The 15,723-nt window shown below is 41.5% G+C and overlaps 1 protein-coding gene across 3 annotated transcripts in view; it reads left to right on the top strand.

Moving 5' to 3' along the window:
- Positions 1 to 8,772, top strand: part of GPAM (glycerol-3-phosphate acyltransferase, mitochondrial) — a 71,322-nt gene extending 62,550 nt beyond the window's left edge. For all 3 annotated transcript variants that reach the window (XM_032177921.2, XM_058436022.1, XM_032177915.2), the window contains 5 exons: positions 229 to 306; positions 1,256 to 1,396; positions 2,602 to 2,791; positions 3,961 to 4,019; positions 4,984 to 8,772. In XM_032177921.2, coding sequence (XP_032033812.1) covers positions 229 to 306; positions 1,256 to 1,396; positions 2,602 to 2,791; positions 3,961 to 4,019; positions 4,984 to 5,100 — 585 coding nt within the window. In that variant the 3' untranslated portion in view covers positions 5,101 to 8,772. The remainder of the gene's footprint in view (positions 1 to 228; positions 307 to 1,255; positions 1,397 to 2,601; positions 2,792 to 3,960; positions 4,020 to 4,983) is intronic.
- Positions 8,773 to 15,723: the final 6,951 nt, after the last annotated feature.

Here is a 15,723-nt window from a genome sequence, read left to right on the forward strand (position 1 = left end):
GCATTGGATGCTCTGCCAACGTTAAGTGACAGAGGTCTCTTATTGGGCTTTGTCCGTGACCATGTGTGTATCAAGACGGTGGGCATTGGGAATCACAGGACTTGCTCAGTGGGGTGACGGAGGTAACAGAATGGAAGACTTTGGCAGCTACCTTGTACCATGTTTTCTGCCTTAAAAAAAAGAAGTATAAAATGGTGGCATTTACATTTAAATGACTTTTCTTTTCAGCCTTGCCAGACATTTTACCAAGTCTGCCATGAAACAGTAGGAAAGTTTATCCAGTATGGCATTCTTACAGTGGCAGAGGTAAGAGGTAGAGCTTTCCTTTATTTGTCTTTATGAAGTTACTTGCTCTTTATTCCCTTATCTTTTCTACCACTTATTTAAACCAATAATTGGCCGGGCGTGGTGGCATGTGCCTGTAATCCCAGCACTTTGGGAGATGAAGGTGGGTGGATCACCTGAGGTCAGGAGTACGAGACCAGCCTGGCCAACATGGCAAAACGCTGTCTTTCCTAAACATACAAAAATTAGCTGGGCATGGTGGCACACGCCTGTAATCCCAGCTATTTGGGAGGCTGAGGCACGAGAATTGCTTGAATCAGAGAGGTAGAGGTTTCAGTGAGCCGAGATCGTGTCAGTGCACTCCAGCCTGGGCGACAGAGTGAGACTCAGTCTCATAAATAAATAAATAAATAAATGAACAAACCAATAATTACATTTGGTATATGGTCATGTTCAGATGTAGAGAAGCGAAAAATAAGAATGGGGAGAATAAGTGTCCTTTGGGATTATTTAATATTTTGGTTCCTATTTGTAAGTTGTGTTGTCTAAAACATATCCTGACTTGATTCTGTGACATCCAGAAGTTTGTATGCTAAGTTGAGATGTTACACCTATCGGTATGCTTGTAGCTTGCACATCTGCAGTTTTCATTTTTGAGATTCTATTTTAATTTTGGTAGATTTAGTGTAGAGGAGATGGCCTGGAAAAGTACATATCAATTTAGAACATATAGGGGTACTTTTATTTGATCTTTCTGGTAGCTCTCCCCTCCCACCCGCCCTTTCTTTTGTCTCCTGCTGTCTCCTGACTGAGTTTGAGTTTGGAAGGGAAGTGGATTGACATTATGAATGGCTAAACAGAGAAGAGCCAGGAAGGGTCAGAGAAGAGGACTGCCTCGTCCTGGCTCCACTGGGCAGTTGTTTGTGTGCCAGTGCATCTTTATTTACTATCCATCATCTCCTTGGCCTAGCACGATGACCAGGAAGATATCAGTCCTAGTCTTGCTGAGCAGCAGTGGGACAAGAAGCTTCCTGAACCTTTGTCTTGGAGAAGTGATGAAGAAGATGAAGACAGTGACTTTGGGGAGGAACAGCGAGATTGCTACCTGAAGGTACTTGAGTGAAGAATTCTGGTGAATATTACAGGGATATGTTGAGGTTTATGCTGTAGTGAGATCAGCTGGAGCCTTGGTGATGTCTTCATATCTAAAGAATCCCCCAACTAGCTCTGGTACCTTCTGTGTGGTAAAGACACTTAAACTGTTTGAGTTGAATTAATACCTTAAATTATTCAGTTTAAGTAGAAAAGGAAAGGAGAGTCTGAAAAGTCAGGAAGATGAATGTCATAGGTGAGACTTTCACCATCGTTTTATGAAGTACACAGATGCATACCTGTTTACCTACACCTGCACCCCTCATGAGGCAGCTATTTTGCTATTGAGCTGCCACTGGCCTCGTTGTTCTTTTTGAGTCACTCTTGCTGTCCCTCCCAAAATTTCATATATTAAGCTCTTTGCTGTCAGTTAAAACAAATACCATTATAGGAGATAATTGAGATTTAAAAAAAAGTCCCTGATTTAGAAAAATCAATTTTGTCTAATTTATAATTTTAGAACTTAGTAATAGTGACCCGTCTTTTCTGAATACTCTAAGAGGATTACTCTTTTTTGACATTTAGAAATTGTCTTCTTTTTCACTTGGGTGGTATTAGTTTAGTTTCAAGATGGGGCAGTGATCTTGCTTTCACACTCCAGGGGGCTTCACTAAACCAGTGTGTTTTGGGTAGGTACAGTGAGAGCCTCTCAGCCATAAAGCACTGCCGTCACAGTGGACATCATTCCCCACAGTGCTGGACTGTGGGCAAAGGCCATTTAGGGGAGGCAGGGAATAGGTGCTGCAGAAGGAGTGAGATGATCTTGGTGGTCTTCCATTGGTCTTTCTGCAGACTTGAGTGACTGTTGAGCCCAGGCTTCAAACTGTGGAGGGCCTGGTCTTAGGAGCAGCTATTTTCAGTGATGACAGCATATCATAAGTAGGGCATTCATTTATGAAAATTTCTTCTAGGTGGCTGTTCAATGAACACAAGCCTCAAATACTATAAAAAAGTGAATGATTACAATAAAGAATGTGTTTGAAAGCCAGCAGTTGTTTCCAGCAGAGATTCTCTGCATGAGGGGCAGGGAGCCGCTTTCATGTAGTGCTGATGTGAGTGGCCATCTTCTCACGTTACTGGCTCTCCAGAGAAAGTCCTCTGTCCACTTGCCTTGTGTCTCTTGTCCCTTCCTCATGACTTCATCTCCTGCTTTTGCACACTCAGGTGAGCCAATCCAAGGAGCACCAGCAGTTTATCACCTTCTTACAGAGACTCCTTGGGCCTTTGCTGGAGGCCTACAGCTCTGCTGCTATCTTTGTTCACAACTTCAGTGGTCCTGTTCCAGAACCTGAGTATCTGCAAAAGTTGCACAAATACCTAATAACCAGAACAGAAAGAAATGTTGCAGTATATGGTATGTTAAGTCACTATTTGTTCTTTTAAAATCTTTTTTTTTTTTTTTTGATTACAGAAATTCGCTAGTTGTAGAAAATTGGAAAAATGCAAACTTATCCTGACCTCTAACACCATAGAGTATTACTGTTATCTTCTTTGGCATGTTATATAAGTTGAATGATACAGTTATACACTCTTACATCTGGCTTTTTTCACGTAACGTTATTTTTGAGATTCATACATGTTGCATATAGTTGTTCCTTTGTTCTTGTTGTGTAGTGTTCCATTGTATAAATACCACATTTTATTCATTCTGCTGTTGACGGATATTTGGGTTGTTTTCAGTTCACAGCTGCTTTGAACAGTGTTGCTATGAGCGTGTTTGAATACATCTTTTGGTGAACATCTGTGCCCCTATATACAGCATATGTGTGGGAACAGAATTGCCTGGTTGTAGGCTCTGGGTATATTAGGCTTTAGTAGATACCACCAAACAGTTTCCAAGGGGTTATACCTACTTGTACTCTCACGTGTGTGTTTCACGTGCTGCACATCTTGGCCAGCACTCCATCTTGTTTGTTTTAGAAGGTATGATTGGGGTGGGAGTAGTATTTTATACAGTTGTAGTTTGGAGCTGAAACTACTTTGAATCACTTTTTAGAGCCAGAAGGAATCTAATCTAATCACCTCATTTTATAGTTGAAGAAAATACACAAGGTCTCACTGCTAGTTAATGGGTAATCTCGGGATCAGAATTCTTGTTTCCTAACCTCGAGGCCTATGCTTTCTCTGGTTCCACTGATGTACAATCATCTGTGTACCACTGGGTAGCTTAAAGAATACTTATACACTGTCTCATTTGATTCTCACAACAGTCCTGGAAAATGGATGTTTTAGGTATTTCTACTTCCCTCTGTTCTCCCTATTTCTCTCTCTATACCCCCTTTTCTTTGCCCCTCCCTTTCTTGTTTACCTCAATATAGGACAAAGTAGGTGTAAGCAAAGTAGGTTTAACAGCCAGTCATCTGAGAACTCACAGGTTGCCAGTGGTGGAAGTGGGGCCCCACCCCGTCTGCTAACTTGCTCTCATTCTCTTCCTCGCTCCCCATGCTTTCTTACTGTGGCTACTGGGATTGTCATGATTTGTTGGGCCTAACCATTTGACAGGGTTTTATTCTCTCTCTTCAGCTGAGAGTGCCACATACTGTCTTGTGAAGAATGCTGTGAAAATGTTTAAGGATATTGGGGTAGGTGTCCACCATTTATGGTATAAAAGCTATCTTAACTTCTGTTCTCTTTAGATCTAGTCTGTTTGAGCTACCTTTGTGGTGGGGTGGACCCCGAGAGAAGCAATTTCTGCTGGCTTAATGATAAAGGCATTTTTGGGAATGGGGCATGTAGGATAGGTTGGGCTGTGTTGAAGGTGAAGCCCATCAGTGTAGATTTATTTGAATGTTCTGGAATTTTACTGGTTTTACATTTATTCCCAAGCTGCTATATATGACTGGTATCAATATGTTTCAAGGTGCTACAGGTTGAGTATCCCTTATCTAAAATGTTGGGACCAGAAATGTTTTGGATTTCAGATTTTTTTGGGATTTTGGAATACGTGCATTAGACTTACAGGTTGAGCATCTCTAATCCGAAACCCAGAATACTCTGATGAGCATGTCTTTTGAGCATCATATTGACGTTCAAAATCTTTCAGATTTTGGAGTACTTCAGATTTTTGATTTTGGGATTAGGACCGCAATCTTGGCTCTTAATTATTCCATATGATTTTTAGTTACTTTCTTGTATTTTTACGAGAATTTCTAGAAGTATCCTCAGGTGTCCTTTACCTTCGTGATTCATGGGGAATGTAAGTTCCATAGAGATACTAGTGGCCTTTTGTGAGGGACTGTTTGTGATTTTATTCTAAGTCAATTTTAGAGTATAGTTATGTTGGTTGAAATTTTAGAATATAGTTAATGTTGGTTGAACTCCATCAAAACAAAAAAAAAAAAAAAAGAAAAAGAAAACCTTGCTTGCATTGGAAACTCCCACCTCATACTCACACACACCCATGCATACATTTACTTAAAGCCAGGATATGGTTTTCTGTGCCTTTACTGCCTTCTGAGGTCTAGGACACCACAGGTCAGGTTGGTAATAGAAATTTTTTTTATTTTTTATTTTTTGCCTTTAATTTAATCTAAACTTTTTCTTTAGGTTTTCAAGGAGACCAAACAAAAGAGAGTGTCTGTTTTAGAACTGAGCAGCACTTTTCTACCTCAATGCAACCGACAAAAACTTCTAGAATATATTCTGAGTTTTGTGGTGCTGTAGGTAATGTGTGGCACCATTGGCAAATGAAGGTCATGAGATGAGTCCCTTGTAGGTACCAGCTTCTGGCTCGAGAGTTGAAGGTGCCGTCGCAGGGTCAGGCCTGCCCTGTCCCAAAGTGATCTCCTGGAAGACAAGTGCCTTCTCCCTCCATGAATCTGTGATCTTCCCAGCTCTGCATCAACACAGCAGCCTGCAGATAACACTTGGGGGGACCTCAGCCTCTATTCGCAACTCATAATCCGTAGACTACAAGATGAAATCTCAATAAATTATTTTTGAGTTTATTAAAGATTGACATTTTAAGTACAACTTTTAAGGACTAATTACTGTGATGGACACAGAAATGTAGCTGTGTTCTAGAACTGAATCTTGTATACTTCGTGCTGTTGGGTAATTTGTTGGTATATTATCTGGTTAGTGGTTAATGCTTCCTTTAAAAATAATTGAGTCATCCATTCACTCTTTTTCAGTTTTATCTGTCAATAGTAGCTACATTTTTAATGGGAGCACCTTTTATCCCAAAGTGCTTTATAAATTGAGTGGACTGGTATACATCACACCCAGATATCACTGTGCTGTCCTTTGCTGTCAGATTTAGAAAATGTTTTTAAGAGCTATTTGAAAACAAACAATATTAGTTTAGGTCGGCAACTGAGATATTGTAATCAAATAGTTAACATCAGGAAGTTAATTTGGCTGGCAAAATTCTAGGGAAACTTGGCCAGAAAACTGGTGTTGAAGGCTTTTGCTCATATAAAAAAGTGCCATTGAGTTTTAAATGACCAGCAAATATTTAGAACCCTTCCTGTTTTATGTCTGTACCTCATCCACCCCTCAGGTAATACCTGCTTCTCACAGGTACAGCTGTTTCTTGGAAATCCTCCAACCAAATAGCAACTTTCCTAACTTGATTAGCTTGAGCTGACAGACTCTGTTAGAATACAGTGCTCTGGTCACAACTGATGAGGGCTTTCTGTACTGCACACAGATTGTGTACTGCACCCCAGTCCAGGTGACTGGTACCCACTCGAGTTGTGCTGTGCACAACCTGTCCAGTATATGTGTGTGGTGGCCCTACTGACTGATAATGGTTAGAGGCATTTATGGATTTTTAGCTTTGAGGAACAACCATGACTTTCAACAAATTTTTGTGGGTTATATGCCTAAACCCTTATGCCACATAGTGGTAAATAATTATGAAAAATGGTCTGTTCATAATCGGTAGGTGCCTTTTGTGAGCAGGGAGCATAATTATTAGTTTATTATGGTAATTATGGTGATTTTTTAAATATCATGTAATGTTAAAACATTTTCCAACAGTTTACTGTTGCTTATCTCCAAGATATTATGGAATTAAGAATTTTTCCAGATGAGTGTTACATAGATTCTTTGAATTTAGTATAAAAGTACTGAGAATTAAGTCTGTACTTCCATAAGCTTGGATTTTAAACACTAATAATATCTCATGAATAACATGTGTTTTGGGAGAGGGAGGGATGCTGATTGATATTTCACATGGTATGAAATACCGTGTTTGAAACTCGTAGCAATAATGCTATGCTGTTGTGATTCCTCTCAAATTCTGCATTTAAAATATATTTTTTCTTTATAGGAATTGATGTACCGTTAAGTAATTGTCAGTTGTAGTATCTCTGATGTTGAATGAGATATCACGTTTTAGCATTCCATTTTATTGACTAGGGTAGAAGAACACTTTTCTTGGTTACATTTGGAGGATACCCAGGGAGTCTTGGGTGTTCCTTATCTGGGGAAGCAAACATTTCACTAGTCTCTTTTTTTCATCCTTTAAATTGTAGATTAAGGATTACTCAAGCTCACCGTTATTCAAGGTTGGGACTCACTTCCCAGTCGACACTCTGCCCTGCCTGTCACTGCTGCAAAGAGCTGCTGCTTTGCCAGCCTAAGCAAAGAAAATATGGCTTCTCTTGCATTATTTTCCCTTTTGGTTGGTTTGTTTTCTAGAAGTATGATCAGATGCTTTGGGGAATGCAATGTATGATTTGCTAGCTCTCTCACCACTTAACTCACTGTGAGGATAAACATGCATGCTTTTTGTAATTAACTGGTGCTTTGAAAATCTTTTTTAAGGGAGAAAAACCTTGACCAAAGTTATGCTTATCCAGACAAGCTGACCTTTGAGTTAATTTCAGCACAACTCATTCTTCAGTGCCTCATGACTGAAAAAAAAAAAAACAACAACAACAAAAAAACGAAAGCATCTTCACAATAAAGCTTCCAGATGGCACCTTTTTGCTAAAAGATACATTCTCATTGTTTTCCAACAGTGATGGCTTCCACATAAGGTTAAACAAACTAGGTGCTTGTAAATAATTTATTACAGTTTATTGCATTTCTGTAACATGAAATGCATACCCTTCTTCAGGGGAAGACTGTGAGTCAAGTTAAAAAAAAACAATATTAAGCAATATGCAGCTGCACTCTGTTTTTAAAAATGAGAATGTCCTAAGTGATTCAGAAGAGAGGAAGGAATTTATGCACTCTGAAAATGCATGAAAAACAAAGGCAAAAACTAGTGTGAAATTTGTAGAACTGTTAACTGAGACGGCATCGAGTCTTCCTTCTGAAATCTGTTAAATCTCACAAAGTCATGAGGGTAAATGGAGAAAATATTTCTGGGATTACAATGAAAGTAAACCCAAATTGTGGAATTGACAGTAACCTGGACGGGGAAATGCATTTCCCATAGCACTCCATGTAATATGAGTGCTCTGTGAGATGTTCATCAGTGTTTTATAGAAATGGTGTTGCTGGGAAACTAAGTTTGCACATGGAAACTTACAATGCACTTTAGCGCAGTAAGGGCTTGGCATCCGGCAGTGAAAAACTGTCTAACCCAGCATTGCCCAAACTATTTTGACACCAGGACCTTTTTCTCCTTTGGGATACTTATGAACCTCTCACTAATGTCCTGTGGAGAACATTTTGGGAAACACTATGTTAGATAGTTCTTTAAGGAGACAAAACGGTAATGAACCGATGGCACTGGGGCGGAATATGCATGTATTTTGTAACATCCAGTGTGGCGTTGAATAGATGTGTATTTCCTCCCCTACAGAAAATAAGCACAGAAAATTATAATGTAGGTGATCGGCGCTCTTTCCTTTGATAGAAAGAACAGCCCCAATGATCCTGGCTTTTTCACTGAACGTATCAGAATACATGGATGAATTGGGGTAAATAAGGTTTTAATTCAGATCTAGAAGAAAGTATTGTACATTTGAATGCAGATTTTTATCCACAGATAGTTGTAGTGTTTAGACATGAGAGGACCTATCGTTGAGGTTTATAGGACTTACTATGGGCTGTAAACCTGTTTTTTAAAACTCTTTTTAGAAACCTGAGACTTGCCGTCTGGCATTTTAGTTTAATACAAACTAATGATTGCATTTGAAAGAGATTCTTGACCTTATTTCTAAACATCTAAAGCTCTGAAATGTCTTGAGGGAAAGTATTAAACTGTTTGCCTGTTGTACAAAGAAATGTTAAGACTGTTGTGAAAAGAATTACTATAAGGTACTGTGAAATAACTGCGATTTTGTGAGCAAAACATACTTGGAAATGCTGGCTTGTTATTGTATTGCAAGAAACACAGAAAATGTAGTTTTGTTTTAATAAACCAAAAATTGAACATATTCTTGATGTGTTTGATTTGTATTTAAAACAGTTTCCTACATAATTCATTATATGAACAATTATTGTTTTCTGACTTTATATAGCAACTTATTAAAATGCTTAACGATATCTTACATAAATGTGTGAACCTACAGTTCATGCTTTTATTATTGATCCACAGCTTTCCAAATTTGATCAAGCATTTGGAGATGTAGGTCTTCTTCTTAGATATTGCTCTCCTTTTATTTAGTAAATATTCATATTCTAGGGAGATTCTGTGGGTTTTTATAAAGATTTCTTTAAGCTTGGTGCTTTTTGTTGTATTTTTACATATTTAAGTTTATAAAAAGTGTTTTCTCCACTAGTTTATCACAGTTGCTCAAACAATATTAGTTTACTTTTTTGACAAGAATATTATTTCTTTTATCAGAGCACAGATTTTGTGGATTCTTTGAAAGTTCTCAAATACAGCCTGATCTCCAGAGTGTTCCTTTTGGGAACCGTAGTAAATGTGTGCCTGCTGATGACGTCCGTGTCCTTTGGATGCATGATGTGGCTGTGAAACTGATTGACGCCCAAGACCATCCCATCCGTTCTCCAGCCAGCCTCTCTCCCTAAACTTTCTACTTGAACGCTTTTGATTTCCTCTGATGTTGCCGTGACTGTGCCCTTACTCTGGCACATTCAGTCTTTGCATTAGCAACTCTCTTGCTGCTGCCAGAGGTTACCTTCCTTTTATTGTAGCTAAATTCTAACTTTTACAGCCACTAGGTAAGTGGATGTTAATTTTGAAGTCTCATCTCTTGTTGTTTAGTCTACTCTCTAATTTTAGTCCTATCATTTTCCTTTTTAAGCCCTTGCTGTCTTCTACACACCTAGCTAGTAAAATTCCAACGTACCTCCTTGACATGTACAAGGGCACTTGTGGTGTTGACACCCCTACCTGGCTTCTCTTGCCCCCTCAGTTTCCATGGCCCTATTGTCTCCTGTCTACCGTCACGACTCCGTGCTTCTCCAACACTTCCTCGCCTCCCATCCCTTACCAGATAGTCCTGGTGGTGTTGCCTGATCCTCTGATTTGAAAAAAAAAAAATGTTTTCAATATAATCTGGAATTTGTATTTTTATGTGAAAGCATCTAATTTTTACACAATGGTCCAACAACATATATGAATCAAGTAAATTGCCTTTCCAGGACATTTCTATCTTGCCAACTGCCAGTTTGTATCTTTTGGCCTAGGAAAAAGAAGCATGAAAGTACCAGTTTCAAGGTGCCCCTTCCAGGAGGAGCTAGTAGGCAGTCCCCAGGGGAGAGAAAGCTAACCTTGGTCACCTGACTTAGGCAGGACTAGAGCTTGAGGCAAGTATCTGATGAAGACTGGTGATGTTTAACTAGGCAATGAACACGTCTGGGTCAGCCTTTGACATCTGACTCACTCCTGTGCCCATGTCAAAGAAAGTGTGTATCAAAACAAACTAGCATTTGCTGCTGGCAGTGGGCTACCTATGACAGGTGATTAGAGTAAATGAGTGGACAAACGCAATTTCCAGCCCTCTGGGAAAACATCTTGCCTCTTTTGTCTTGCAGGTTGGTGGACAATCAGAAAGGAAAGAACACAAGTGGACACACCCTCAACCACCTGCTGAAAGTTCCCAACCTACATAGCCAAGATACTTCATACAGAACTTAGTAGAAGTGAGGTGACTCCCTAAGGCAAGAGCAGAGGTAGCATGCCTGAGTGTGTATTTCACCTTGTTTCTCACTCCTTACTGGTGGGCTAATCCTATGCCCATACCCTCTTTTTTCTTTGTAATTATTAACAATGCCCTCTTTGACTCTTAGAAGAGTCTAGGTGTGCATAATAGACTATATGGTTGCTGTATCCATGGGCTCTGCAGCTGCTAGTGACAAGGAATCCTGCTGGAATTGAGAACGAAGCTATCTTAAGAATATATATTCAGGTTTTTATCACCTGAGAATTTTAAGTCTTTGAGTTTACTTGTAAGGAAATGTTTATGCACTATAAAACATCTAACTTCTGCTTCTTGAACCAATCTTAGCACTTGTTGGGGAGAGCTCAGAAATAGCCCAATTGTCCCCAAGTAATCTCTCTCAGAGAGAGAATCCTACAAAGCCCATCTCTTCTCCTACTTTTGGAGGGTTCGAGGCCCAATTTACCTGCTTTATTATTTCTCCATTGTTGAAATGGTGGGCAAACATCCTGCTTCTATTTCATGATTCCAGGTGTGCGTGGTGGTGAAGAGAGTGCTGACTCCCTTCGCCTAACAAGGGAAAAGTAGAACAGCACGGGGCCCACAGTGAGGATTTTAAGGAGCCATGGAATACGGTGGCTCTGTCTAGACCAGTGATTGTCAAGTGTGCTTACCAGACAAGCAGCATCAGTATCACCTGGGCAATTTCAGTATTACGTGGGCAATTTCAGTATCACCTGGGCAATTTCAGTATCACCTGGGCAATTTGTTGGAAATGCAACTACTTTGAGCCCCAACCCAGAGACCAGCAATATGTATTTTAACAAGTCCTCAGGTGATTGTGATACACATGAAGTTTGAGCACCCTTGCTCTAGACACTTGGCACAATCGGGCATTTCACAGTTCTGCACAGTATACTCCGGAAGTAAAAATGAGGGAGAAGGCATGGGTGATAAACGCCCTTCTAAAGTGGCTTTTCCTCCAGGATGTGTTAAAGTGATCAAGTAAACGGGACAGAGCTGGGCTTTCAGGTAACAGTGCTTAGATCCTTTATGTACCTGGAGATGTTTCTTTCTACAATGGGAAATGGCTCCTTGAGCCTTGTCATTGCCTAGCCATCTCTGTAGATGCTGGCATAGCTCCCATGCAGTTGGGTGACTTACACCACAAAGTTTGGCGTTGAGGTGCTTCTCAGCCCTCAATCTATGAAAAGGAGGCTTGCCCGAGTTGAATTCTGTGTGTGAGCTTTACACAGTCCTTTAAACTGATCCCTTGGTCAGTAAATCTAGGACTGAGAGCTGGCTCTCTTGTGTGCATACAGACTCTGAGCTGGTCACATCACTTCTGTGGACATGGTTGTTCTCCATATGGCATAGGAGCAAATGCACAGTGGATTTTTGAAGATGAAATTAGGTTTAATGAAGGTGGAAGTGTTTTGTAGGCCATCAAGTGTGAAACAACTGTGTGTGTTTTGTATGCTTTCATGTGATGGCCAGTCAGGTGTGGCCACAGAAGAGACACGATTTGTTACAGTCACAGGTCGTAGAGACAGGAGGCATGGGACACACCACACAGGGCCACGTGGGAAAGACACAGGGGTGGTCAGGAGGCAGAAGACAGGAGCGAGGTGGGGGCTTGTGTCAGAGCCTTTATTGATGCTTCTGAGGGAAAGGCAGGGCAGGGCAGTGTGAACTGTTTAGGATTGATAATTGAATAGTCTGGATAATTTCATTGGGCTCTAAACTATAGGAGTGGTACCTAGTTTTCTGGTATCAGTCCCTGGGATGAGTTAGGTAGAGGAATATTGCTTACGAGGGTGTATGGGCCAGATTGAGAAGGAATGGCTCTGGATTAATTAGTGTGTATATCAGAGTAGGCTCCTGGCTGAGTCCTTTGTTATCTCTAAGAATTGGCTAGTGCCAGGAGGGGCAGTCTCTCCCCAGCCAGACAGTCTTTTTAAGATGTCAAAGAATCATAGGATAGAAAGTTTAGCTCTGAGGAAGCTTCTGCATCCTTCAGAGGGAAATTAAGGGTCACCCAATATTCTGCCTCCAAGTTTTACAGAAGAGAAGATTACCAGTGCTCACACAGTAAGTTGATAGAATTTAGACCAGAAGCAACATTGTTTGACACAGTCCTGTCAACACCAGCCAAATGGAACACAGACAAGTCAGTAAAATGACCAAGTTTTCCTGCAGCAAAGTCGAATCATGCATGTGTTTGATGTGAAGCTTGGCAAATGGCATAATGATGTGGACTGGACGGAAGTTAATTGGCTCCAGCAAAACAGCGTGGCAGACATATCTAGGACTGACTTGTGCTTCTATTATTAGGCACTGTGCTAAGCACTTTGTATGTATCATCTCAGTCCTCTGGGGTGGATACTATTAGCCCCATCCTACCAGCGATGAAACTGAGACTCAGGGGTGAAGTAGTTTGCTAAAGACTGTTAACACAGAGTTCACATTTTCTCTTGATCATTGTGACATGCTTCTTTCTGGAGTTTGCAAGCCCAAGGAACCTTCATCTAGGAGCAATTGACAAAAGCACAGGGAAAACAGTGCTTAGGAAAACATCCTCAGGATGGGGGAAGAGAAAGTGAGCAAAGGGCTTTGCTGAAGATCTCTTAAAATGTTCATGCACAGAGTTGAGCAGGAGGGGAGTCTTTGAGGTTGAAAATAGCCAGAATGTGCTACCGCTTATTGCAAATTTGTTATGGCACAGAGCCACACTCAGCAACTTAGCATAGGGTAGTATTTTTATTGTATGCTCCAGACACCATGCTGATCATGGTCCTAAACAACCCTAATAGTAACCTGAATGTGAGCAATTTCTCAGGGTCATGGTGTTGGCAAGCGGTGTGGCTGGTTTTCCAACTTGATCTTCAGCATTGTGTTTTACAAATGCTCAGTGGAGTCACTTAGCATCCACTCTCTAAGCATCCCACATGGTGGGTCCATGTCTGGAAGAGAGAACAACTAACTTTGAAACAGAATCTGGAGATGGCACTTATTTGGGAAGTGTTTTGAGCACGAAGTGAGCTTTAGTCAGGTTCACTTTGAAGTCTCCCACTGTGTTCACTGGGTTGGAAAACTTACTTTTCTCTTGTGGCTGAGGAAACAGGTGGCACTTCCACCCTGTCCTCCCTCACTGTGCAGGCTGTGGTCCTGGCCCCCTCCTTCTGCAGTCAGGAGAGACCTCTCCCCTCCAAGACACCGAATGGATCACTTCCAAACCTGCAATCCTGGGACAGTAATGATATTAACAGGGCCAAAACTACATCATGCTTTAAGGCTCTAAACTACAGGCTGTTTTTTCATTTGTTTGTTTTTACACAAAGTGTCTTTCTGCCTCCGGGTCAGGATTTTGTTATTGTTGTTATTTTTGAGATAGAGTCTCCCTCTGTCGCCCAGACTGGAGTGCAGTGGCCTGATCTTGGCTCACTGCAACCCCTGCCTCCCAAGTCCAAGCAATTCTCCTGCCTCAGCCTCCCGAGTAGCTAGGCCTACAGGCGCGTGCCACCACACCCAGCTAATTTTTGTACTTTTAGTAGAGACGGGGTTTCACCATGTTGGCCAGGATGGTCTCAATCTCTTGACCTCATGATCCACCCACCCTGGCCTCCCAAAGTGCTCGGATTACAGGCATGAGCCACCGTGCCCTGCCAGGAATTTTTGTACAATCTGTTTTGTAGGAGGCTTCTAGCCTCCTTAACATTCTCCCATAGAAGTTCCCTCTCACTGCAGACACAAGGCAAGAAATTAAATTTGGAGAGTATATCTAAAATGGGCAATGGAACACAATCATTGTTTCTGGTCAGGATGAAACTTAGTTTTTATTGGCAACAACCTTGCATTTAGTTCTTTCTCTTCGTGACAATTCGTTGCACTTCTTTATTCTAATCTTTTGAACCAGGAGGGTCAGCTGAAATGGTGTGCCTGTGCTTGCTGTTTTAATTCAGTTTTATTAAAGATAAAATCTTGTCAGGGCCCAGGAAATAATTTTACATAATGGTGAAATGTAGAGGTTGAAAGAGTAACTGTCAGAAAGACATCTGGGTCTCATGGCATTGTGAGGGGCTAGGACTTGGTAGATACTGAATATGGAGTTACTGTAGCCAGGCCAGGCACACAGAGACAGGAGATACCCCACACCAGGTGAATTCCCAAAAAGCTCCTAGGAAATCAACTTTAAAAATTACAACATGATTTTAAAGGATTAAATGCTTTGCTATTTAAAGTACTCCCTGGCAAGGTCTTTAGTAATATGAAGGTCATCGAGTCTGCAAAGTAGAGTTAGTAATTGGTTATATGACTTCGGGCACACACTTGATCTCTCCCTTTTGTTAATTAGGGCTAATAACAATGACTGACCCCATGTCTAGCGCGGGAGCGTTAGAAAAACCTGCTGAACCAGTGTGAGGTGCTTTGCAGTGTAATTTAGGTGTAAAGGTGGGCTTCGGTCACAGAATTGGACTTTTGAGGCAGAGTTTTGCAGTAGATTCTGTAGGCCCTACCTCTCTCCCCTCAGCCACCCTGGAGGACAGATGCGGATGTTCCTGCACCCCCTCTCTTCCTGGGTCTCTCTGTGGAGGATGTTCTTGGTTTCTGCCTCTGGTGCTTGGGAGCTAACACCTCAGAGGTGAGAGCTGGGGGATAAACAGCCCACCTTCTCTGCCCCTCAAGGGCATGCTTTGGAGGGTCCCTGTGGGTGGGATGATGCTCCAGTTGCCCTCATCAGTGACCTACTCATGAGCACCCCTTTCTTGGCTTTTCCCCTCTGTGTCTCCCTGTCCCAGTCCCTAACTGGCCTTCCTGGCATCAGCTCGCACATAAATGACTTGCAGCCAAACTCTTGTCTCTCTGGCAGCTTTTAGGGAGACCCAAATTAAGACAGGCCTCATGACTATTCATCAGACAAGATGCTGAACTGGCTGGGCGCAGTGGCTCACGCCTTTAATTCCAGCACTTTGGGAGGCTGAGGCAGGTGGATCCCTTGAGATCAGGAGTTCAAGACCAGCCTGGCTAACATGGAGAAACCCCATTTCCACTAAAAATATGAAAATTAGCCAGACATGGTGGCGCATGCCTGTAATTTAAGCTACTCGTGAGGCTGAGGCAGAAGAATCGCTTGAGCACGGGAGGCAGAGGCTGCAGTGAGCCGAGATCGCGCCACTGTACTCCAGCCTAGGCGACAGAGACTTCATCTCAAAAAAAAAAAAAAAAAAAAAAACAGAAAAAGATGCTGAGCCACAAA

Source organism: Hylobates moloch, unplaced genomic scaffold, assembly GCF_009828535.3.
Source record: "Hylobates moloch isolate HMO894 unplaced genomic scaffold, HMol_V3 SCAFFOLD_3, whole genome shotgun sequence".
NCBI lineage: Eukaryota > Metazoa > Chordata > Mammalia > Primates > Hylobatidae > Hylobates > Hylobates moloch.